At 35.1% G+C, this 26,211-nt stretch overlaps 1 protein-coding gene across 2 annotated transcripts; it reads right to left on the bottom strand.

The window, feature by feature from the left end:
• Window positions 1-1,645: 1,645 nt before the first annotated feature.
• On the bottom strand, window positions 1,646-26,211 carry LOC145677595 (uncharacterized). 2 transcript variants are annotated; one of them, XM_081748050.1, is made up of 3 exons: window positions 26,151-26,211; window positions 18,551-18,586; window positions 1,646-3,484 (listed from the first exon to the last, which is right to left on the bottom strand). In XM_081748050.1, the coding sequence occupies exon 3, from the start codon at window positions 3,132-3,134 to the stop codon at window positions 1,746-1,748; it is 1,389 nt and encodes a 462-aa protein (XP_081604176.1). In that variant the 5' UTR covers window positions 3,135-3,484; window positions 18,551-18,586; window positions 26,151-26,211; the 3' UTR covers window positions 1,646-1,745. The 2 variants fall into 2 exon arrangements, with proteins under 2 accessions (XP_081604176.1, XP_081604177.1); XM_081748051.1 differs by lacking the exon at window positions 18,551-18,586 and having other exon boundaries at window positions 26,151-26,204.

Raw genomic sequence — 26,211 nt, 5'->3', positions numbered from 1 at the left:
AAGTCAATGGTTCACATTTTAGTAGATTTCGTGACGTTGTAAGGTACAAGTGAATTACAAACACCATTTCCTGTATTGACTCGTCTTCTTCTTTGTTTATTTTATTTGTATGCCTGGAGGTTATGCTTTACAGCATTGCACGCCACCAACTATGCCACTAATATGCGAATCATATTATCGCTGTTCCCAGGAGGTCACTTGTAAGCTGCTTCTTACGTATGTTAATACTATACTCCACAATGCTGCATATGTTAACATACATTTGTCCACGATAATTTATGTACATTTTGATAGCGGGTTTGCATCTAGTTTCAACAGCTCTTAATCACTCTGCTTCGTGTGTTATGCTGTAGCAACACCGCACGTGCCTCGCTACGAACCTTCGACTGCATATTCACAGTACTTCATATTCCGAACTTCATTATTGGGCACCATCCGTATGTGGCGGTTATGCAACCACACACAGCAGGTATACAAGTGTCCACCGTTTTGTATCCGTTTGAGTTATCGTCTTGGTAAAAGGAAGTACTGTTAACAGGTGAGGAAGTCGTCCATTCATACCCCTTTCGAACCATTTTCACTCGGCAGATTATCCTGGAATCCCTATGCTCCTTTGGGGAATCCCTTCCGCAGGCATTGCAAGATTATGAAACATGCATGTTTAACCAGAGCAGGTATGACTTCGCTGGTGAGTTTTCAAACCGCACCATCTACGTTGAATAATTTCTGAAATATACGCATTTGAAGATTCATTTCCCACGGTTTCGGCGCCTTATATCTCCGACACAACGCGTTTCCGGGCCCATTTTTACTGAGCTTTTTTGTTTCTTCGTATGAGAGGATTTACCTCCCGTATATATATATATGTGTGTGGGGGGGCTGATGAATAAAGACTGTCTGTGTAGTGGGAGAAGTGACGAACAGATCGAGCAAGTTTAAAGTCCATGTCGTCAGGAATGTGACTTTGTCAGTCGTTCGAGCACGCATAATTTCAGTTTCGCATAAGGCAACATGGAGGTGACACGCGAAGGACAGGACAGAAATTCCGTTGACTATCTTGCAAAGATCAACATTCCATATGTAGCCCATCCTCCATATAGCCCTGATTTAGCTTACTGTGATATGTTTCTTTTTCCAACTTTGAAGGAACACCTCCGGGGACGGCGTTTCGCATCTTCAGGGCCACTGGTGAAAGATGCGGAGATGATTTTGTAGCATCTGTCCAAAAATGGCTTCCAGCATGTCTTTGATGACCGGCAAAATGTTGGGACAAGTACATTGTATGTAATGGGGAAATTTTTGAAAAAGAAAAAAAAAACATTTCGAGGATTAGTACAGGTAGTAATTATGTTTTACTCACTTATGATCATTCTTTATTGATCAACCCTCGTATATATATAGGCGCTCCTCCGTGGCTAAGCGGTTAGCGTACGCCCCTTTGGCGTGGGAGACCCGGGTTCGATTCCCGGCGGGAGCTCATGTGGTTCGGACTCCACGTTAATCAGTAGGTCCACGTCTCATATAGCCTCGCTGCTGAACGAGACGTTAAACTCAAAATCAACTAATCAACTCGTATATATATATATAAGAGAGAGAGAGAGAGAAAGATAAGCTTGAATCTTCTGAAACATTTACTTGATATCAATATTACTTTATTTGAAACAATGAAATAATTTTGAATACAGATTTCAGGCAGATAATTTAGCAGTAATACAAAAACAAATAAAAATCACCAAGAAAGAAAATTAGAAGTCCTCAAAGTTATGATAATCAATTTTATACTTGGAGTAGAGTTCTTTTGTCAAACAACCCACTTTTTCAATTTGATCAAAGCATTCTAGAAACAAAATTAATTCTTCTTCACTGTCAATGAAACTGTATTCCGACACCCAAAAGATCTTCAAATTGTTTGGTCTAGGACTTACATCACACAATTTAGGTATAAATGTTTCCGATCGATCAACAATACCATTCATACATACTTCAACGATGAATGTTGCGCTTTTTAAAATATTCAGTACAGTTTCTTCTGTAACAAATCCTAACACAACTTTTCTTAAACTGGGTAAAGAGTGGATATCATTCAAATATACAGATCCTATGCCATAACAGCAAATTTCAATTTCTTCTAAATTTTTACAACATTTCAAAAATAAACTTAAATCAATAAAAGAATTCGGAGTTCTTGTGCCGTATTTTAAAATTAATTTCTGTAGGTTTTGCCCCTTGTTTATGATATAGTGTGTAATGACATTTTGCAGAGAAATTAATGAATCATTATTCATTCTATTTGACAAGTAACCAATGTTTAATGACTTAAGAGGATTCAAATATTCTAGACTAGTAAGATCAGCAGAAATTTCTTCACAGTCGAGATGTTCAAGGTATGGACACAAAGGCGATATCCATTTAACTGTATATTCCGAGAGAATGTCCACCTTTACATGTTTTAATTGTAATGTTCTTCCCTTGTAGCTCTCGGGAGGACTCCACTGTGTGGAACTGGAATTAGTGGAAGAGGATGTAGGCCTGGGTCCCAAACAAGTACCAAAATGCTCCAAGTTTGGTAGTAATTCCAGCAATATCAACAACATATTCTCGGAGACGTACGTGCATCTGGAAAATGTCAAACTTCGCAGTGTCTTACATAAAGGAGTTTTCACTCTAGAATATTCTTTTATTTTTATATTTTCATCTGGAATAAGTTCTGCAGGAGGTATCAATTTACAAGTTGGTGTAAGAATATCTGATATATTCCCGAACGTACGTTTCCATTCTTCGTGCTTGCTGTTATTACTATCATCATCATAAACGATTCTTTGGTCGTGAAGTTGAACATGCTGGCCATCCCCCAGTTGCAAATTTTGATTTCTTACTATCTTTTGTGTCAGTAGATTAAGGCCAACATCCGATATTTCAGAAGAGGAAACATCTAGTTTCTCAAGCTTATCACAAACTTGCCCTATGAACTCCAGAATTTCGTCATTGCAAATTTCAATGAGACTTAAATTAACTAATCCTTTAGCAGACTTCAAAGTTTCTTTTAGTAGACGGTAATCCATGAAACTGTAGAAAGATCCCCCACATAGTTCAAGAGTTACCAATGATCTTGAGAATTCGTTCACTAATCCCATAAATCTCGTTATGTGCTTCTTTCCAAACGTCCTATCCAAACGAACTCTTAGCGTTTTTTAATTCGGTTGACCCAAAAATCTCTAGAACTAGCAACCAGTAAGGGTAAGAAGAATCAGAGTAGTTAGTATTGAATCTCTGATTAAGTATTATTGTCTCAAACTTAGTCCAAAGCAAATGAAATGCTGTAGTAGATAGCCGTTGGAAGTAATCTCGTGTTGACTGCCTTTGTCTATAAAATTTAACATGATCTTGAAATGTTTTTGGTTTGTTCTTCAGAATCCTCTCCACTACTTGATCGGATGTTAGTGACTGAAGTGACGGAACACGTTTTGACCACGGCATTCCAAATCTAAAATAAATAAATAAACAAAATTAAAATAATTATGATATATGAACTGTGTAATATTCTCGAGCGATTTTAACTAAACATGTATAAAAGTTCACCGGACTACCTTCCGCGCATATTTCTAATTGCTTATGTTCAAATCAATACTTAATTCTACAATGTTTATAATTAATAGAAATGCTACCTTAACTTGTTGGACAGTCTGAAGATAATACTCATCATTTTATTCTCTAAACTTTTTTTTTTTTTTTTTTTTGACAATGTTTGATAATGGTAAGCAAGAAAAATCTGTCGCATTTTGTGAAGATTTGTATTCCATTGGCCATCATACCGTGAGTTGAATGGGAATGGAGATAAGGCGGACGTCAGTTGTTCGTGTGGGTATATCCAACATACTACCTGGTTAGCAGTTCAGTTCCACCGTGCACTTGCGTAAGTAGAGAGTGAACATGGGACCTGCACAGAGCTTCATAAGGACGCGCATGCTGTACGAGTTAAAACTGGGGTCAAACCCCGCTGCAGCGGGGCGGAAGATATGCCAGGCCTTTCGTGAGAGTATCATTGCTACGCGGACAGTGTAGCGTTGGTTTAACAAGTTTAAGGACGGTGACGAAACACTCGAAGACGCACCACGTGCCGGAAGACCAACAAATGTACAAAATTAAGATCATCAGGCAGCAATTGAGGCGAACAGTGGCCAGACATGTAAGGAACTGGGACTACATATTAGTTTGAGTGGGGAAATTATTCGGCATCATGTGTATCAACTTGGGAAGCACTACAAGTTGGGTCGATTGGTCCCACATGATTTGACTCCAGACCACAAGGAAACGCGAACTGACACCTGCATTTCTTTGCCGTCATCATTGGTTAGCATCCCATGAACCGATTCCAAAACAGCCGAAACCAGCACTGCACCAGAAGGTTTTCCCGTGTGTTTGGTGGACTGCTTGCGGCATCGTGCATCGGGAACTGCTACCAGCTGGTCAGAGCGCCAATGCAACTGCGTACTGTCAGCAGTTGAGCCGTGTTCAAGAAAAACTCCGGAGCCAAGCACTTCTGAATCGCAAAGGAGTCCTCCTGTTACAGGGCAACGCTAAGCCCCACGTGGCTAGGATGACCCAGGACACCATTCTACACCTTGGATGGGAAACAATTTTGTATCTGCCATACTGCCCGGGCATTGCACCGTCCGATTATCGCCTGTTTCATCCCTTAGACAATAATCTTAGATGATGCCAGCTCAAATCCCTAGTAGAGGTGCATAATGCACTTGATACCTTCTTCGCTTCATGGCCCACCAAATTCTACCGCGATGGAATCCACAGCCTTCCAGAAAATTAGCAGAATGTCGTCTATGCTTATGGGGACTATTTTTGATCTTCCAGGTACGTGTTAGGTGACATATCGAAGTTCGAAGGTAGTTTGTGAAAAAGCGAATAACTTTCTTGGTTACATTTATATCATAGTTTTTGGAACGGCCTAGGCTGGTACTTTAATGTATCGAGTTTTAGAATTTCCAGCTATTGAGAACACTTTGAAACATTATGCTTGTTTTTCTGTAGTTCAGTCAACTATTAATTTTCGACATTATATTAGAGCAGTTTTCTACAAGACGTTAACTGCTGTCCTTGAAATCGACATCGAACTCGAGTTCCGTTAACAGAAAGATTCAGTGGAGTCTAGAAAACTCGGCCTACTGTGTATCCAAGGATAGCCTAGTTTGGGAAGATTTCGGGTTATCATGAATGGGGTTAAAAAAGAATTAATACGAATGCTTTCTCAGGAAATCCAGTACTGCACTTGCATGTATTGGTTGCTTGAGAATACAATAGAGAATAAACTGCTCAATTATCCTCAAACAAAGTAAAAGTAAGTACTTTATGAAAGCATTGAATCTTTACTATACATGAAAATGAAATTTAATGAATACACACTGTATAGTAATTTAACTGATAAGACAGACCTCAGAAAAATAATTGAACGGGTCTGCACGCGGAAATTTTTTCACCCTGCTAGGGTGTGACCAATGTATCCAGACTGATGGATTATCAAGTGCCGAGTTTTCGTCACTCTACTGTATTTATTGAAAAGTAATTGATTTTGATACCAAAGAGACGGAAAATTGCGGTACCGATGGATCCTACGAGACATTGAGACCCTGTGTCTCCCTTCAAATTAAAACAACTTAGTTCCTTTTCTCGTAACTAATTTAGATACACAAAGCTTTAAATCACACAACGGTTAGTTGATAATAAGAATCTTAATTGAATTGTTTGCTCAAGGAATATTGGTCATTGCCAGGTTTCTTTTTTTTTTTTTTAATTTCTGTGGCGTTGATTCTTGTAGTCCCTTAAGCTGTAGTTGGGTTTACTAAGTTATGTATACCAGGCTCAATTGTTACATGCACTTCTGTCGTACTGAACTCAATAGTGTGAATTTGGAGAAATCTTTCATTTTCGCTTATGGTTCAAAAATTGTAGACTGAATATAATATCCGTGCTAAGCGCCAAAATGAAAATGGTGAGTAAAACGCCCAGATTTTACTTCAGAACTAAACTCTGTTCGGCCTAAGCTGTAAACTGCGATAAACAAAGCCACGTGAAAATAAATCTCCCTGATTTGCTGTTGGCCTACCGACGCTTGTACTCCTCCGCAAAATAGTTCTTATGGTTTGATTATTACTTTTACTATGAAGCTCCATATAAAACTGCTACATTATTATAAATGACAAAAATTTAATGAATATTATCTAATAATACTGCAATCGAGTGTGATTAATGAAACAATAGAAATAAACACTAAGCATGCGCAGTAATTATGGCGCCAATTTAACTGTGGACGCGTGTTCCGCTTTAAAGCTTGAAAGACGGCTGTCATAAATCTCGGTTCCGCGAGTGTTGTAGTGAAACACTAACAAGATAAATCTTCACTCACTAAGCAACAATTGTTTACCAGCAAAATTCAAATAATTTTGTTTTAATCTTTCGAGTTCCCCCCTTCTTTTCTGCTGTTACTGTAAGTATCTGGACAACACGAGACAGTATTGTCAAAATGCACTTGGATAATTTGCTCCTCCCCTTGGGGAGTGGGAGTGATACATCACTAACCAATCGTATTTGTGACAAAGTGGAAGGATACAAATATTTTGTTTATTGGAGTTTAGAGCTTACGCTGAACAGTGAATAGTGGGACATGGACCCACGCGCATTGTTCTGGCAATTATTTGAACTACTTCCACAGTGAATACTAGATAGCCCGTTTTTCACTGAGCTGTGTTAAGTACATAGGCTATATTTTGACCTTAAACCTAACTTTTCCATTTTGGGCACTTACCACGGATTTCAGTTTCAGTTTACAATTATCTAATCTTGTTTCCGGGACTAAGGGAAAATTGTCACAAAGTGCTATACGGATAACAATATGGATCCGTTTAATAAGATGGGAACGATGTTTAAATCGCGATATAAATATGGAAAGGATATATATAAAATATATATATATATATATATATATATATATATATATATATATATATATATATATATATATATAAGAGAGAGAGAGAGAGGTGTCAGTGGGAAATATGTAGGAAGGCTGTGCTTTTATAGACCAAAATGAATATAATATGAGGAAGTTGATATTAAGGAAGTTGGCAATAATTTAATGTAGAATCTAATAGCGACATATTTTTGTTTTCTGCACCACTGTCTTTCTGAACAAAATTACGAGTGCATAATATTAAGAAATTGCCTAAAAGTTTGTATGCAATTCATTGACCGAAATTTGCATTATATCTCTCCACATTTGAGTTATCGAATGTTTTGAAGTTAGATTGTTTAAAAGTGGAAGATAGCGTTTTTCAAACTTTTCTCAAGTTGGGTCCTTTCTTATTAGCAGAATATTTAACAACCATCGTATTTAGTGTCTTTTGAAAGCAAATGTATGTTTGTTTAGTTTGAGTGTATACCAATACACCAGTATATATATATATACATTTGCTTTTAAAATAGTGTAAAACCACCCTTAACGGGCAGGTCTTAATAGCAGACACCTCCATAATACAGATAAGCAATTTTGTTGCTGCAGGTGTACAAGGTGTAATCAAGAAGCACTGTGAATGTAGTTGCACAGCGCCATCTATTGACGGTGTATCTATTTCAGATAAAAAAGACCGGTAGCCTAAACCTTTGGGACTGTCAGTGTCAAGTTCGAACGAGTTGTGACATGTTAGTTGGCTTCCAGAGGCAAAGACGGGTAAGAATATCTGTCGCGCGCCAACACTAAGTTTTGTTCTAAGCTCCCTAAACGTACCAAAGAAGCTCACCAAATGTCAAAATCAGTGTATGGACATGAAGCGGTGGCATTGAAGACTGTTTCCAAGTGAATATGAGCGATTCAAAAGCGGCAAGGAGTCGGTTGAAAATGAGCAATGGCCTTGACGCCCTTGGACTTCAAAAACAGATGAAAACATACAAAAAGTGTCACAAATGATTTGTTCAAACAGGCGAATGACTATTCGAGAGCTTTCCGAAGAAATAAAGCTTACGTATGGGTCCGTGAAAAGCATTTAAATCGCCTATTGAATGGGAAAATGCTTTTCTTCTTCACCACGAAAACGTGCCGTGCTAAACCTTGTGTTTGATCCGCGAGTTTTTGGCCGAAGAAATATTCATGTTTGTCCACATTTGCTGTCTTCTCCAAATATAGCACCATGCGACTTCTGACTTTTCGCAAAAATTAAAACCGTGCTTAAAAGAAAACATTTTGACACCATTCGTGACATTGAGAAGGCCAGATAGAGCATCTGAATGCCCTTCCAAATGAAGCCTTCTAAAAATGCTTCCAGTCATGGAATCAACGTTGGGATAAGTGTATTGCTAGCCGAGGACAGTACTTTGAAGGATAATAATTCAAATTCCATGTAAGCATAAATTATTCACCGTATTTTTTAAGCACTCCTCGTGTGTGTATTATTAGCTAAAATGTCCGTTCTTTGCACGAAGAGAACAGATTTATGAAAAGTACTTGAATACCCTTCCCATCTTACGATATGCATTTCAATGAAAGTGTAATTACAGGAAGCCATAAGAAACTATATTTTGGCATAAATTTTAATATCCTTTGCCCACTTAGAATACGTCTGTTTGTCAATGAGTCATGATAAAAACTTTGAGTCAGGAATTAACTATGTTGCAAGATTCATTTCAAACAGCTAAGCCATTTTCCATGATGCAATCACAAACAACACACGATGTCAATTCTAATATGGTGAAAAAGTATGGAAAATGCATCTTCCTCCCCTTAAAACTAGAATTTTGAAAACGAGGGGTCACATACGAACTTATTTGTAATGAGAAGCTTGTATACAGATTTTCATCTTCCTAACTTGAGGGGCTCATGAGATACTCTGTTTTTCGCATTAATTTTGAGCCAACTTGGGAGGCTCATGAGATGCTCTATTTACCTCATTAATTATGAACTGACTTGAGGGGCTCATAAGATACTTTATTTACCTCATGAATTTTGAACTAACTTGAGGGACTCATGAGATACTCTATTTACTTCATTAATTTTGAACTAATTTAATAGACTGATGAGATATTTTATTTACCTCATTAATTTTGAACTAACTTGAGAAGCTCATGAGATACTCTATTTACCTCATTAAGTTTGAACTAATTTGAGAGACTCATGAGATACTCTATTTACCTCATTAAATTCGAAATAACTTGAGAGGCTAATGAGATACTCTATTTACCTCATTAATTTTAAACTAACTTGAGATGCTCATGAGCTAATCTGTTTACCTCATTAATTTTGAACTAACTTGAAGGACTCATGAGATACTCTATTTACTTCCTTAATTTTGAACTAATTTAATAGACTGATGAGATATTCTATTTACCTCATTAATTTGAACTAACTTGAGGAGCTCATGAGATACTCTATTTACCTCATTAATTTTGAACTAACTTGAGGGGCTCATGAGATACTCCATTTACCTCATCAATTTTGAACTAACTTGAGAGGCTCTACTTTTCCCATCAATTTTGAACGTCATGCTTCTTTACGATGCGCCATTCAATCAAAGTGGTGATTGAATCCTAGCTCGGAGTAGATACTCAGTGTGTTCCGAAATACATTTCAAACTTTTCAGCAATTTTCTCGTGGTACGATTACAAACAACAGAAAACAACACCTGCAATGCGGAGGAGAAAAAGAGCAGAAAATCTCTTTCCTCTTGAAACGGGATTTTTGAAAACCGTTGAGAAACATGTCCGCTTATTAGAAATTTAACTAATTAAAACTGCGGAAAGAGCTAGTGTTAGCTACCCAAAGGTCATTGAGAGCTGTTGGAAAAAAATGATGCCGCAGTTGTATTAAATCACTCAAACGACACCTAAGAGAGCAAAGAAATACAAAAAGGCTTATCATTCGCCAAAACTGTATCCAAACCATTATTCTCCGGATGAATCCGTGGCACTTATTCTAGATAATAACTTATCAAAAAAAAAGAAAGAAAAAAGAAAGAAAATACAATATACCAATTTGAGACTAAGCGTAAAGGTAAACCATTGTGACCTATATCCTTCGTATATAACGTGCTGCGGGAAGCAAAATTAAAGTTTATCCAGAGAAAAGAATATTATAGTGACTTGTGTGTCAGCCGAAGTTCATTTACAAGCAATAATAGATCAGACGATTGAGTGTATCGTGACTTTACAGCAAAATGTTATTAAACATTGCATCAGAGACGGAGGCATAATCAAACTGGTGTGTAAGTGGGGTTGCGATGGAAGCAGTTGTCATAGTGTATATAAGCAGAAAGTTCAAACAGAAGATGAATTGAACAGTGTATATAGCGATTCAGATATTTTTGCTATCTCTTTTGTAGCCTTACAGTTGCATTCAACATTAGTTAGGGAGGTTGACAAATCAATTTAGTGGCACAATCCCAGATAATCGTCTCCTACATTTTGTCGACCCATTAAATTGTTGTACCAGAAAAAGACAACTGAACTGTCGAGAAAGAAGGTACATTCAATGAAACGCAAATACGTAATTTATAGTCTACTAATGTACTAATTCAGGAGAAAGAAGTAAATGTTATTCCTGAACTTGTGTTCACAATGGTGGATGGGAAGATGTGCATCTCTGTTACAAAAACTTTCCTCAAACGCCCTAGGGGAACGTGGGGCATAACGGGGTAGGGGGGCATAACGGGGTATCGGTATTTTTTGAACTGTAATTAACTGAAATCTAGCGATAAGTACCTAAACAAAATTCTCAAGGACGAAGGGCTGTTGCGTTTGAGCAGCGTTCTTATAAGTTGAAAAGGAACAGTGCTGTGTGTCAGTTCTTTGTTTTCGCTCTATGGCATATAACGATTGGGATTTTACTTCGGTCAAGGTAAGGCAAGTTATTTATTACACACTTTTAAACTATTGATATGTTGAAAGAATATTTCTTCTGTGTTTGTTGTGTGTTTTTGAGGTCTACGGATTGTAAGTTATAACAGAGATACTCGTTGATTTAACACTACAACTCATCTGGGGCAAAACGGGGTGGGGCAAAACGGTATTGCAATCACCCCATATTGCCCCATTACCCCATTATGCCCCGTAAGAGTATCGATTGTGTAGTTTACTATCCAGCTCGAAACATTTCTTGTTAATGCTGGGATTGCATTTGCGCAGTTTTGTTTAAGTTCTTCATACTGAATTTTCAAAATTTGGTTATGTTGATTTGATACAAGGAAATATTAAGATTTAACTGACAATAATTCGATGTAATCTGCATAAACTTTGTAGTACAATTCCCAATGATCACATTTTTTCTTTTTCTTAATAATGCCTAATTCAGAATGTACCTTTTGAAGTAATTATCAACATTTTTTTTTAAAAAAAAAAAAAGAGTACTCATCTTTTGTTATATTTGATTATTGAGTCTAATAAATATTTCATAAAATTCAAATTGTGTTGTATAATAGTAATCATATATTGTTGTTTTATGATAAGTCTATATTAGATCTGGATATTATAGATGTAATAGTGTACGGGGCAGTATGGGGTAGGGGCATAATGGGGTTGACTGAATCCAATGTTCCATTATGCCCCACGTAGGGGGCATAATGGGGAAAAGAGCCATTTTTGGAATAAGCTAAGCAAAAAGGTGCAAAACAATATTTTTGAAAGGATTTGCTGGTTGAAATATCACAATAAATGTCCAACGTGTCTACCGCAGAAAAATTACTGCAATTGAGATATTGGTTACCAATTTAGAAAGGCAAATATCTTAGCTTCCCCATTATGCCCCACGTTCCCCTATATAAGTGGATCTACTCCTAAGACTATGAACAATATTGAATTACGAACAAAACCAATAGATATTAGCAGATATTGATTTGAAATTTCCCCCTTACCATCCTCGGATTCGATTTTTTGAATGCCTAATTCACATAGTTTATCGGTTGGAAATTCAAAAATGGCAGATTAGGGATTCCGAAGATTACGGAGACAAAGTCAAATTCTGTGCGCGGAAGGAGAAAATTATTCAAGAGTTCCGAATAAGAATGGGACTAATTGTAGAGCAGCCTAAACCTGGAGGAGTAGGAAATTCCAATGATGGAAACAAGGCGCGGCGTTTCTTCCAGGATCCACCACAATTCGCAGAGATTACAGGAATTAATGAAGAAATGATTCGGCGATATGGTATTATATTGCGAATTATCTCATGTGGTTTTCCAAGTAATGTAGACAGGTTTGATGCATTCACATTAGAAACCAGAAAACTGTATCTTAACGGTTAGTGTATATCTATGATTCTTCATGCCGGTTTCTGTTCATAAAATTCTTATTCATAGAGGAAGAATTATTGAGTCAGTCATTTTGCCTATCGGAGTGCTCTCCGAGGAAGCTCAACAGGAAACACAAATACATTAGAGTAGATAGGGCAGCTCATGCAAGAAAAACTTCTCGAAAAGAGAACATTCGCAATGTATTGCACATGCTCCTCTTGAGGTCTGGTCCTATCATTTCAAATCAATCTCCTTTTCGGAACAAAAACTCATTCCTCTTCGATAAGTTAGTTGCTGAATCTGCTATTAAATGTGCAGCATCTCAGGAAGGTAGAGGTTTGCACGTGCTCAGTTCGAGCCCGCGTGCCTAAGCCTGACCCGGCCCGCGGGCCGATCTCCGGCCTACAAAGCATATATCACTTCGGGCAGTAAAGTTTTAAATATACAACCATATTTCTCGGGCCTTTTTGTGTCTAACTTTGTAAATATACTGTACAACGATATTTATTGGATCGTTCTTTCTGGAATGCACAACTGCAAAATTAAACCTCCTAATTACTGTAAGTACAATTTTGCGTTAATTATTAAGTTTCTGTAATTCGGGCTCAGTTGATTATAACACGTGCTCGGGCCAGGCTTGGGCCTAAATGCTAAAACATATTTTAGACTCGGTTCGGGCTGAGCCGGTCCGGGCCCGGGCTAAAAATTCCAGCCCGTGCAGATTTCTACAGGAATGTAAAGTTGGACATGGCCAAGATCGCGATAGTGATACCTGTGATGATGATGGTGACGATGATGTCGATAATAATCATAATAACGATACAGACGGCGACAACGAAGACTGCAATGATGAGTTCTAGGCCTCTGGAAGAAGATTGGATGATTTTTCTCTCCAATCTTAATAATAATATGTTTATTTGTTCTTTACACCCAAAGGCAATTACAAAGTACAAAGTTTATACATCATTATCAAAGGATATGCAATCCAACTCCAAATATGGAACTAGCATTGGTAACACGAAGAAGTGCTATAAATCTTTTTCTCTTTACATATGCTATACAAAAATATTGTACAATTTATCATTTAGTAATTGGAAACACTTTCGCTTAAAAGTCTTAAATTTATACTGAAATAAATCCAATCCCATAGACTCAATTTTGTTACCTGCATCACATAATTTACACAGTGGTGAATTCCTGTTCACATTTATTCTGTTTTCAGGCATATAAAAAACCTGTCTACCTCTTAGATTTTGCCGAGAACAATAAAATGGTAATCTATTCTTAATAAGAATATGTTATTTTCCTTATTATAATTATTTTTTTAAAGATATAGTACTCTCTGTATAAATCTCCTATTTCCAATTGACAATAATTTGAACTTTTTTAAAAAGTTTATCATAAGGACTATAACGAGTTTGAATACCATGTATTTTACACGCAGTATATCTCAATAACTTATTCTGAACTTTCTCTATTTGCGTTTCCAACACTGATAAAATGGATCCCAAACAATAGATGCATATTCTAGTTTCGATCGAACAAATGCATTATACAACGATAAAATAGTGCCTTGATTTTTAAAATAACGACAATAACGACTTGACCCCTTAATAAAAACCAGCATTTTAAAAGGTTGGCTAGTTATTATATTTATATGATGTTTAAATTTCAAATTAATATCAAACCGAACACCTAAATCTCTTATAATACCCCTTCTTTCTAACGTCTGATTTCCAATAGTATATTCAAATATTGGGTGTTTTTTTATTAAGAGTAAAAGTCATTACATAACATTTTGAAATATTAAACTGAAATTTATTTTTCCTACACCACTCTTTAAGCCTATTAACTTATGTTTGTAATTTCATGAATTACTTTCCGTGCGAATTTCTTTGTATAATTTGGTATCATCTACAAATATTAAGCATGAACTATATTGAAACATTTTGGATAGATCTTTTATCATAATAATAAAAAGAAAGGACCCAAATTCGATCCTTGAGGTGCTCCAGCATGCACTGTGAATTCCTTAGATTTAATATTATTAAAAATAACATATTGAATTCTTTCATTCAAATATGAATGAAACAATTTGACCAGTTCTTGCGATATACCAAACGTTCTCAGTTTACTAAGTAGTACCCCATGATCAATCAAATCAAAAACACGTTTGAAATCTGCATATACTACACCTACTTGATACCTTTTATTAAAAGAATCATTAATTACTTGATTTATAGTCAGCAAATTTGAAATAGTTGATCTATTGCGTCTGAAGCCATATTGAGAATCCGATAAATACGTAGATAGATGATTAAACATATGTTTATAAGTGATTGCTTCGAAAAAAAATTAGCAGAAGATGATATTAGATTTATTGGTCTGTGATCTTACTAGATTAACCTTAGAAACCGGGCAAACCGCTAATATTTTAAATTTCGTAGTAAATTTACATTGAGTCAAAGACAAGTTAAACAAATAAGTCAATGGTTTAATAAAATATTCTTTACAACCCTTCAAAATATAGGACGGAATACTATCATGGCCAAACGATCTTTTACTTTTCATTTTGTCTATTGTTTCTCAACTTCAACTTCGCAGATCTTGTCTAAAACCATTATATCTACAGTTGAAGGAATTTCAATAGAACATATTTCATTTAGATCTATATTAAATGGTTTACAACTATAAACAGATTGAAAATGTGTAGCAAAAGCTTCACATTTTAACTTAGTATCAATAATTTTTTCGTCGTTATACTCAAGGACAGATTGCTTCATATTAACTTTTGAGCATCTTCTATTATTTATGTAATTCCAAACTTCCTTAGGTTCATTAGCAATATTCGCTTCTACCTGACGATTATAATTTTGAAAAGCTAACCCAATGCTACACTTAATTTGTTCCTAATATCTACAAAGTGCATGTAATCAGAGTAACGCTTACAAGTAAACTTTACGTTTCGGTGAATCGAGTTGCTGACTGAGACACATATGAGCAAGACGTACTAAATGTGGGCAGTATTTCAGTGAAGTTGTAGGTGCGAAGCTCCAGGGGTTTAGGAGATATAGCTACCGAAACACCATATGGAAGTACAGAATAGTCTTCATACAGTTTGAGATAAAAGCCTGTAGGACCTCTTGTAACGACAAAAGGTGAATAACAAATATATGGGTACATATTAGGACTAGGGGGAAGTTATATAATAAGGGTATACCTGACGGCGGCCATCTTGAAATCCGCCATTTTGAATTAAGGTTAAATTTTTAAAATAGGAATAGGGTCATGTGATACATGATTTAAGGCGCAAATTTAATCAGAAGAACAATGGTGACATTAATTTTGATTTACGCGCAATTGGTAAAAACTTAAAGGGGAATTAAATATTGTTGCAGCATATGTATTAGTACTTTACCCCACCTTGTAAATTTTGTGTTAATGATAATAATTAAATAAAAAGCAGGTGGATACATATTAGGTCTATGGTAAGAGTTGCCTTGATGGCGGCCATGTTCATATCCGCCATTTTGAATCAGACAGAAGTTTTAAAGAAAACGTATAACAGTGACACCTTATAATAGCAAATTTTACCATAAATCCACCAGTATAACCATTTTTGCTTTATCATTAACCAGCACAAAATTAAATGGGAATAGGACAATGCAATATATGACTTCGGGCTAGAAGTTAATAAGAAATACAATGGTGGCGTAACAAATGCTGGTTAATGATAAAGTAAAAATGGTTATACAGTTGGATTTATGGTAAAATTTGCTATTAATAAGGTGTCACTGTTACGCGTTTTGTTTAAAACTTTTGTCTGATTCAAAATGGCGGATTTGAACATGGCCACCATCAGGGCAACTCTTACCATAGGCCTAATATTTATCCACCTGCTTTTTATTTAATTATTATCATTAACACAAAATTTACAAAGTGGGGTAAAGGACTAATACATATGCTGCAACAATATTTAATTCCCCTGTAACTTTTTACCAATTGCGCGTAAATCAAAATTAACGCCACCATTGTTCTTCTGATTAAATTTGCGCCTTAAATCATGTATCACATGACCCTATTCCTATTTTAAAAACTTAACCTTAATTCAAAATGGCGGATTTCAAGATGGCCGCCGTCAGGTATACCCCTACTATATGACTTCCCCTAGTCCTAATATGTACCCATATATTTGTTATTCACCTTTTGTCGTTACAAGAGGTCTTACTGGGTTTTTACCTCCAACTGTATGAAGACTATTCTGTACTTCAATATGATGTTCTGGTAGCTGCATCTCCTAAACCCCTGAAGCTTCGCACCTACAACTTCACTGAAATACTGCCCACATTTAGTACTACTTGCCCATATGTGTCTCAGTCAGCAACTCTATTCACCCAAACGTAAGGTTTACTTGTTAGATTTTTAAAATTAACGTCTTATGCGATCCTTTTTCTTTCTTTCTTTCTTTTTTTTTATTATTTCAACAGTGAACCAAGAGGGTAGGAACGTTTACTCTTAACCTTTTTTGGTGCGCATTCATCAAGTATCTTATACAATTCAAAATAAAAATAATTAACACCTTCATCTACATCATTAATTATGTACTGGGAATCCCAATTTTTTTCTTTAATAAACTGATACAGCTTCAGAAAATCACATTTGTCAAAATTATAAACTGCGTCACCAAGTTCGTTATAGATTTGACAGTGCTTTAGAAACTGAATACTAATACTCAAACTCGGGTGATGTCTGTCTTCTTAGACAAAGCAAACGTGGGATTTGGCAATTTCAATATTAGGTATGTTAGTTAATATTACATCTAAAATTCTATTGTTTACGTTTCTAACAGTATTTAATTACGAAAAATTCAAAAAGTTCAATTTGTGTAAAACATTAGTTTCCAAATTAGACAAAGTTACGAAATAGTTACCATTCATATATTCTGTTAAGAGCCCAAGATTGAAATCACCGATAATGAGAACATTATGGGACAATGATAATTCTTTGAACCTTTCAATATTTCTAAAAAAATCTAAATAATACTCTTCTTTGGTATAGGGAGGGAAATATGTTACACAAACATATATATAAGTTGAATTAGATAACTCAATCCTGACCCACAAATCTTTCTAGTTTGGTAATTCAAATTCATTTGATCTCTCTGAAGTATAATTATTGTTAACAGCTAAGAGCACACCACCCCCAGCACGCATTCCGCAACGTTCCAGATCTCTATCCTTCCTAAAAACTTGATACTTTGTCATGTGCCAATCCAACATCAAACTGTACATTGTTACTATGTTGTCACACTGGTACGCATCTACAGCTACGTCGCAGTAGAACAAGGCACCAGATCGAAGACACATATAAGGAGATTATTGAGGTGACAAAGAATTCATACATGAGGAGAGAGATGTTCAAGCTACAACTGACAGTAATCGATGTTATTTGTTTAGCGTTCGAATACTTAAACGAAACCAGATTTCAAAATCTTTAGTTCAATTATTATAATACTTATACTTATTATATAAACTTTCATGTTCACTATTGTACACAGTTTATCAACTTGAGTATCCATAACTTTAATCCGGGATTCGAATATTCAGTTGAGCATGATTTTTTAAAGGTATTTACAATTTTTAGTTTATCAAGGGAACAGACCCAAGAAGCTTAGCTAGAACTTTTCATGTTGCTATACATGTCAATTAATCAGACAAAAGAAACTTTGCTTGTATATCCTCTGGCTTGTGTATAGTCCGCTCTCCCCAGTTCTTTGTCACCGGAACTGAAAGAGTCACTACTACTACTACTACTACTACTACTACTACTATTACTACTACTACTACTACTACTACTACTACTACTACTACTACTACTACTACTACTACTTATATCGAGAACAGAACCCAACCAAGCCCTACGGGGCTTCTAACCCGTTCGTACTACTACTACTACTATTGCTACTAACTACCACTACTACTACTACTACTACTACTACTACTACTACTACTATATTAAAACTTTCTTACCACAAAATTTACATCTTAAATCATTATAACATGAGATTTCAATTCATTATGAACTAATATGAATCGTTAGAATCACTGTGATTCATTAAAAATCACTGGGGGGAGCGGGCTATACTGAATCCTATCCTCTAATAAATAATGATCTAAGCACACTTGATAACTATTTTACAATGTTCTGTGTGCTAAATAATCTAAATTAACAACTAATTATTCTGGGAAAATATTTAAAGAAAAACTTACTCTTTTTATTATAGTTGTGTTCACTTTACATCAAATCTAATGAAAAGAAAAAGAACAGAATTGGCACTAAATTCAAAGTATATAACGTCCAGTTCTTATTGTAAGGTGCATATAGAGAAACAATCGACAAATTAGAAACATTATGTAAATTGTTTAATATTGTAAAATTATAAATTATAACACCATTTGACTAACTCGGACATAAAATTACTGAAAACAAACTGTAACGATAGCAGGTCGTTACAACTTGTCATCAAACAGTTCAGTACTAAATATTTCAGCTTGTGACCATGACTCAGTAATAGCCACAAGTCAAAATCATACATAGTTGAGTTAAGATAAAAATCATTAACTTTTGTTTTTAAACCGTTAACATTTTGGTAGAATATATCAAATGTGCTATTAACTACTGACATACAGTACTACTAGAATAATTTTTAATATCGATAAATAAATAGTGTTGCAAATTATTTTTGAACAAGTATTCGAGCTCTTCTTACACGGAAGAATAGTAAATATTTTCCCATAATGCTACATAGATTCATTAAAAATACAATGTATCAGTCGTCATACTTAAATAGATTTAAATAGCATAATATCATTAAAGATATTGAAATTACTAATCTGCTTATTATTCTAAACATTACACCTTTCAACTCACTCCACATAATATATTTAATTGAATATGTATATTTAATACGCTCTTTAGACATAATTTTCGTTTACTTACTATCATCAAAGTATATTACTCAATTAATGGGCAAAGTGCTGTCTCCTTCATTGATGGAATTAGGAAAACCTGTCAAATCATCTTCAGTTTTTATAATCATTTCCGGACTACTTTCATGTTTTCTAATTAAGATTTGGCCACTAGCACTAACCCAACAAAATTTGTGGTGAGTATTTCTCGCAGCGTTTCTTGCCTTCCCAAAAAGCTGCTTATTTTTAGGAGACAAATTTACATTCACAAAAATTTTTGATCATCACTCACAGAAACTAAGTTATTGCTAACCAACCCTGTATTTCCTTTACTTAACCCCCTTACCAATCGTGTCTTGAACTGCACAATTATTGCTTTTCTCTTGCTTTTATTAATACCATTTAGAATTCGGTGTACTACATCTATATCTTGTTCTACGCAATTTAATCGCAAATTTCCTGTCATGCCAATTACAATTTCTATTAAATTCTTACCAACACGCTCTTGGATTCCATGAATTTCTATGTTTTTATTACGCCCGTATTGGTTAAGATCATTTAATTCTATAGCCTAATGTTTTAGTTGAGTTTTCAACTCTTCATTTTCCGCTTTTAATTTCGTGATTTCTTTATCCCGTCTAACGTTCTCCCTAATCTCTACTTCAAACTTTTTAAGTAACTCATCATATTGATTGGACATGAATTGGACACTTGATGTTAGTTGAGCAATCTGAACACACAACTCTTCAAGCTTTGTTCCAATATCTGTATTACTAATAGGATTACCAATCGTGTTACAAGTAGTAGAATCATTAACACCCGTTAAAGCTGCGGTACTCGCGGATATTGCTTCAGTTCTCATAGAATTTTCACTTACATAACAGCGTTTACACTCATTACAAATCCATTCTTTTATATTACCTGTTTGTTTCATATCAATATACATTTCCACCGAAATATTATAGCATGATATGTGAAACAATTCATTACAAGTCTTATTTGAGCATTGTAATACATCATCATAACGGCTAATTTTCGAATTACACCTCGTACAGGATGGCATTATAGCTGTATTTAAAGCAGAACTCTTTGTGGTGGACAAACACCGTGTGCGTGGGTTTACTCGGGGTTCTCCCGTTTCCTCCCACTTTCTTCATTCCACCATTTCATTCATTACTCATCATCACCGTCTCCTTTAGCCTAACCGGCATAACCGTGGGACGTAAAACTCAAAGATTTCATTTCAATTTTTAAAGCAGAACTCAGGATTTAGGTAAAGTACACTCATGTCCAAAATTATTGTCGCATATCTATAACTGTCTTCTTGCAAGAATATAATTTGATAATGATTTTGCAGGGTACTTTTAATATTGATACTATGCGTACAATCAGGAAATGTATATTTGTGGTAAATTTCATAGGAAAAGAATTACTAATACGAAAATTATGAGTAAAATAAAATGTTGCTAAAGGGACAAGAAAGTTTTATTTTCGTTCTATTGTTCTTACTTACTGCTCTTTTGACATGAAATTGCCACATACCTGTCTTTGTCGATTATACACATACTAACATTATAAAATACCGAGCGAATTCGTTATCAAATTATGTTCCTAGAACAATGTATTTATTGACATGCGACAATAATTTTGGACATGAGTGTGCATTATTGTTCTATTTGGCAAATTTGTTTTTGCCTTTTAGCTTTAAGTTTATTACTTCTCTCTTACGCATCGTTTTTCAGTTGTTTTGAATATATTGTGGTGACCTATGGCACCGAGTAATAATTTTACTGGTATAGAGACTATATATTGTATGTATAGGCGGAATACTGTTTTTTCCAGTCTGATTTTGCATGTGGCCCATGTGCAACCTAAACAAATCATTATATTATTCGTTTTCTGAATAAATAGTGGGAACTCTTAATATTATAGAAAGTGTCTCCCTTACTTTATTTAGAAGCGGAATTTTCGCAGACATGAAATACTTATTTAAGTATTCTTATTCAAAAGTTTATATGCCGATTTTTACATTTCCAACTTAAGCAAATCCTTATAATAAAATAAAACAGGAAAATTTGAATTTTTTATCACCTATTTAGCGGAATTCTTTTCTGAATGTTTTAATGCATGTCCCATTATTTCGAATTTTATGTTTCCCGCTTATGGCACTTTGCAAATGAATAAAAGGAAACTTCAATATTATAGAAATATCCCCCTTTTTTCCTTAGAAAGAGAATTTTCGAAACTGCTGAAACACATATTTGTATAGTTTTAGTTAAGTTTATATACCGAATTTCATATATCCAACTTAAGCGAATTCCAACATTCAGCACTTTCCCAATAAAGAATGAGAAATTACGAAGTTATAGAAATAAGCCAACTTTTTTCCTTTAGAAGCGGAGTTATCAAACCTGCCGAAGCACGTATCCCTTCATTTTTATTTAAGAGCTTATACATCAAATTTTACATTTGCGACTTAAGCGAATCCACAAATTCGGTACTTTGTAAATAAATAAAGGGAAATTTCAATGCGGTTGAAATTTCGTTTTCTCTTTGCTCTGTAGCGGAATAATCAGAAACGCTGAAATACATGTTTTTTTAAATAAAAACTTTATATGCCGAATTACAAATTTCCAACTTAAGTGTCAACTTACATTCGGCATTTTCTGATTAAACAAAGGGAAATTTGAATATTTTATAAATGTCCTTCTTTTCTCCTTTAGAGTAGAATTTTCGAAAACGATAAAACACATAAATATCCCCATATTTTTAATAAAGAGTTCATGTAGCAAGTTATATTTCCAATGCCAGCGATGGGTTAGATACTATTCTTGGAAGAAATTTTGAGACCCCTTTACCATCTTACAAGGGAAGGTCCCACAAGTTCTCACTAAAATCTGATTGCCACATAGTATATCTGATAGAACATTGCGAGAAATAAAAATGAGCAAAATTTAAGGGTCTTCACTACAGCGAAATTAAACTACCGCTAATTTTAGAATTTTTCTGTAATATCTTCAAAACAAATAAAAATACTCGAAAAACAGAAACGTAGTGAACTAGATAATACGATTTTGCATGTGATACCGTTATCACAACTCATCTGTCTGCTTTCGATTTGTAACTGTAGAAAGATTTAGCATTTTTTGCGGGTTCTGTAAATAGCGGGATACTAAAAGCGGATAGGTGAGTTGTGGTAAAGGTATCACATGCAAAATCGTATTGTCTAATTCACTACGTTTCTATTTTTCGAATATTTTTATTTGTTTTGAAGATATTACAGAAAAAATCTAAAATTAGCGGTAGTTTAATTTCGCTGTAGTGAAGACCCTTAAGGTGCTGTAGACCAGAAGGATACAACCTACGGGGCTTCAATATTTGAATATCTAAAAAATTATATAATGGAAATATATAAGTTTTAAGTAAAGATCTTCAAACAGTTAGAGCAATCAAAACAAAAGGTGCACATTATAATGAAAACAAAATGCCGTATCGAAAACCATAGTTGCCATAAATGAGTCAGTGTTGCCAACTCAGCATAAAGTATTTTGTTTGAATAGCACCATATACAAATGTGCACAGATTTAAAATGCACTAATATCACTAAACGTAACAGTGAAGTGAAGTTTTACAGTGTTGCACACTATTGGAGCTTCATGTACTGAAAATGTACAATGGAGATGTCTGATATGTGGAAACAAAGAGTAATAAAGGAATCTGGATCTCATATTATGAATTTAATTCAAATGCAGAATAACGCCGATAGTATAACATAGCAAAATGTGAGCGCAGTGCCACAAAGATTATTGCATTTGGAAAGCGAAATTGAGTGTTGCCATTTTTACGCACTGTGTCAGTACCGAAGCTATATAGGACGGGATCTACAGTGTAAAGAAGGATCCGAACCACTATGAAAGACGAAAGATGACAATGAAATGCAAGGTGAAATGTACAACAAAAACCTCTATGTCCGAGGCTGATTTGGAATCCGCGATTTCTAATAAGTCGATGGCCTAACCTTCTAGACCACACGGCTATCTCTGCCGATTAAAAACGAAATGAGGTAGTAATAGAATAATTATATTTCTAATGTGAATATGGTAATATTATAGTGTACAGTAACATGATCATATGATGTGTAGAAGAGGAAGTAAAAGATTATGTCACTTACGACGAAAGACATAAACCAAGAAAGTACTCAATGAAATCTGGATTAGGTACTCTGGAAAAGCAAGAAAAAAATGAAATGAAATCTTTGAGTTTTACATCCCACGTTTTTGCCGGTTAGGCTAAAGGAGACGGTGATGATGAGTAATGAATGAAATGGTGGAATGAAGAACGTGGGAGGAAACGGGAGAACCCCGAGGAAACCAACGCACACGATGTTTGTCCATCACAAGGTTCACTTGGTGGGGGCTGGGATCGAACCCGGGGCCCCAAGCACCAGAGGTAAACGCTTTACCACTTAGGACCGCGGCTCCCAATCTGGAAAAGCAGTTTACAGAATTAGAAACACGGGTTTCTTTCCTCGTGTGTAACATTTTGTTTTCGCGAGTTATCTGCTTATTCACCTGAGCTACGGAAAGTGTAATGCAGATCTCTCACTTTTTCTAATGCATTCCTTTATTACCCTCTGTAATACGGTCTGGGTGGTGATGAGTCACCTATGCCTACTCTTTATTATTATAGTATAGATAATTAAAGATAATACATTTATATCTCTTAGAATTTGTATATTCTTTATACCCCGGGCAGGGATTTGAATGAATTCCTAGGCTCTCACGTTGGGGGGCCCTGTTGACCCCTAATTATCACATAGTAACGATTCATACGTCGTTGGAAAGCTTATAAAACACTGATTCCAAGGAGATAACACGTGTGCAATTTTCGCCTATTCGTAGAAGAAAAAGAAGAAGAAACAAAAATTCTTAAAAATATGAAAAAATAGAATTTGGGGGTCCCTAGCAACCCTTACAGTCAGTTTACGCGGACAAATTGAAGCTAATGTGTAGGAAATGCACTTATGAGAATAATATTTCAAAATGGTAGCCATGGCTGTAATACAAAGTGAGATAAAAATTCAGAACAAAATTCTTATTTAAAAAAAAAAGCCCTGTATATTATTTTCGAAGAGCTGTTGCAGGCTTGCACATTGTTGTCCCTTTGACCTCCCTAATTATCACAGAGTCATAATTCATACATCGTTGGAAAGCTTGTGGATCACAGATTCCAACTAGGTAATTATGCTTCTAGATCAATTCAGTGAAAAGATATCTTGTCTTATATGGAACCGTCCAGAAAATAAATATAATTTACATAAAAACAGATTCAAAAAATTGGTCAAATTTGTCCCTCCCCTACTCCCTTCATGTAAACAACAAGTACTTTTATAGAGTATTAGCGTGTGGTGGACTATATTATTACTTTACATACCAATTGTTATGACTGTGCTCCTAATATGGGGGAAATGGACCCTCTAAGAAAACTGATGCAAAAAAAGAACACGAACTTTACCCTCCCCTGTCTCCGCCGTGGTACCTTCCACATACATAAAATGTATATCGGCAGCAAGCTTCGCTCTTCAAAAATACATTGATACCAAAATTATTTTCCTAGCTTAATTAGGGGCTGAGTTATTAAGGTTTAAAGCCTTGACGCAGCAGTTGATTCCTTAGGCGTTTAAAGGTAAATTGTAAAATTTATTATTATTTGTAGCCTATAATTATACTATTTGAAATTCTTAACTATAGTGGGCTATATGGTGAGATTAATATGAACTTTACTCTTTTCTAGTTCAGCTTCCATGTTGAAACAAGAACGGTAAACTTCAAATCAAATAAAGCCAAATAAACGCATACAAACGGAAAAACTTCAGTAAATATAGGAAATATTATAAAGTTTATGTAAGCAACACTTTCGTTTAAAAGAAATAAAGTGTTGGTTTGCATCGATTGACTTTTGATTGAGTTGATTTTGAGTTTAACGTCACTTTCAGCAGCGAGGCTATCTGAGACGGGACCTACTAATTAACATGGAATCCGAACCACATGACCTCCAGCCTGGAATTGAACCCGGGTCTCCCACGCCAAAGGCGCATACGATAACCACTTAGTCACGAAAGAGCCCATTTTGCAACTAGGCCAATTGAGACCACTGTTCGTAATTTTAGGGAATTTCCCTAATCTAGGAAAGGTAAATTTAGCAAAAATGAAAAGAAGGGATTTTTCAATAAAACGTGAGAATCCAGGGAAATTCTCGCTCTGACAGATTGACCAATACAAATGCTTAAATTTTTCGTTGTTCTTCAAAAATTAACCAATACAATACAGTAGTGTATTTTTTTTTTTTTTTGTGTTCAAAAAAGCATAATTTGCACTTATTGTTGACTGAGTATATTTGTATGTATTTTTGTGAAAAAAGTGAAGGAGAAAGTAAAAAAATAGAAGCCATGTACTAATGTTGTTGACACTTCCTTTAATCTTATCACGTAACTTCTGCGAAAGGAATTGCGCACTCAACAAAGTAGGGATAATTTATTAAGAAAGGGAAACTTTTGTGACAGTCGAGAGAAATTTTCTTAAAGAAACCTACGAACATTGATTGAGATAAATAAAATGGCGAAATGAAGAATCTGGGAGAAACGATCGTACAACATTAAGAAATACTTCAGACAAATGTTTTACGTTTTAGATGTACGTATCATACTAGTAATAATGTGTTAAACCATTATTAATAGTAGTACATGGAGGAAGTAATATTAACTTCACAACGTTTCCATCCTTCGTTGCCCGTCTTTACACAAATTGTACACATAATACAAAGTTTTGAAAGCAGCAAACTAGCTATATGAGGGACAAGAGATGGGAATTTCCTATTACAAGAAATTACATAAAATACTTACTTTTTCTTGAATTGAGGTATGATGTGTTCTACTTTTCATTGTTTTATACTTTATTGTTCAG

This window comes from Thermobia domestica, unplaced genomic scaffold, assembly GCF_964235325.1.
Source record: "Thermobia domestica unplaced genomic scaffold, izTheDome1.hap1.1 HAP1_SCAFFOLD_1073, whole genome shotgun sequence".
In the NCBI taxonomy this organism is placed as follows: Eukaryota; Metazoa; Arthropoda; class Insecta; order Zygentoma; family Lepismatidae; genus Thermobia; species Thermobia domestica.
This window is presented reverse-complemented; position numbering and strand designations above follow the sequence as displayed.

Coding starts and splice junctions, on each gene's coding strand:
- LOC145677595 (XM_081748050.1), bottom strand. CDS start 3,134: ATGGGATTAGTGAACGAATTCTCAAGATCATTGGTAACTCTTGAACTA.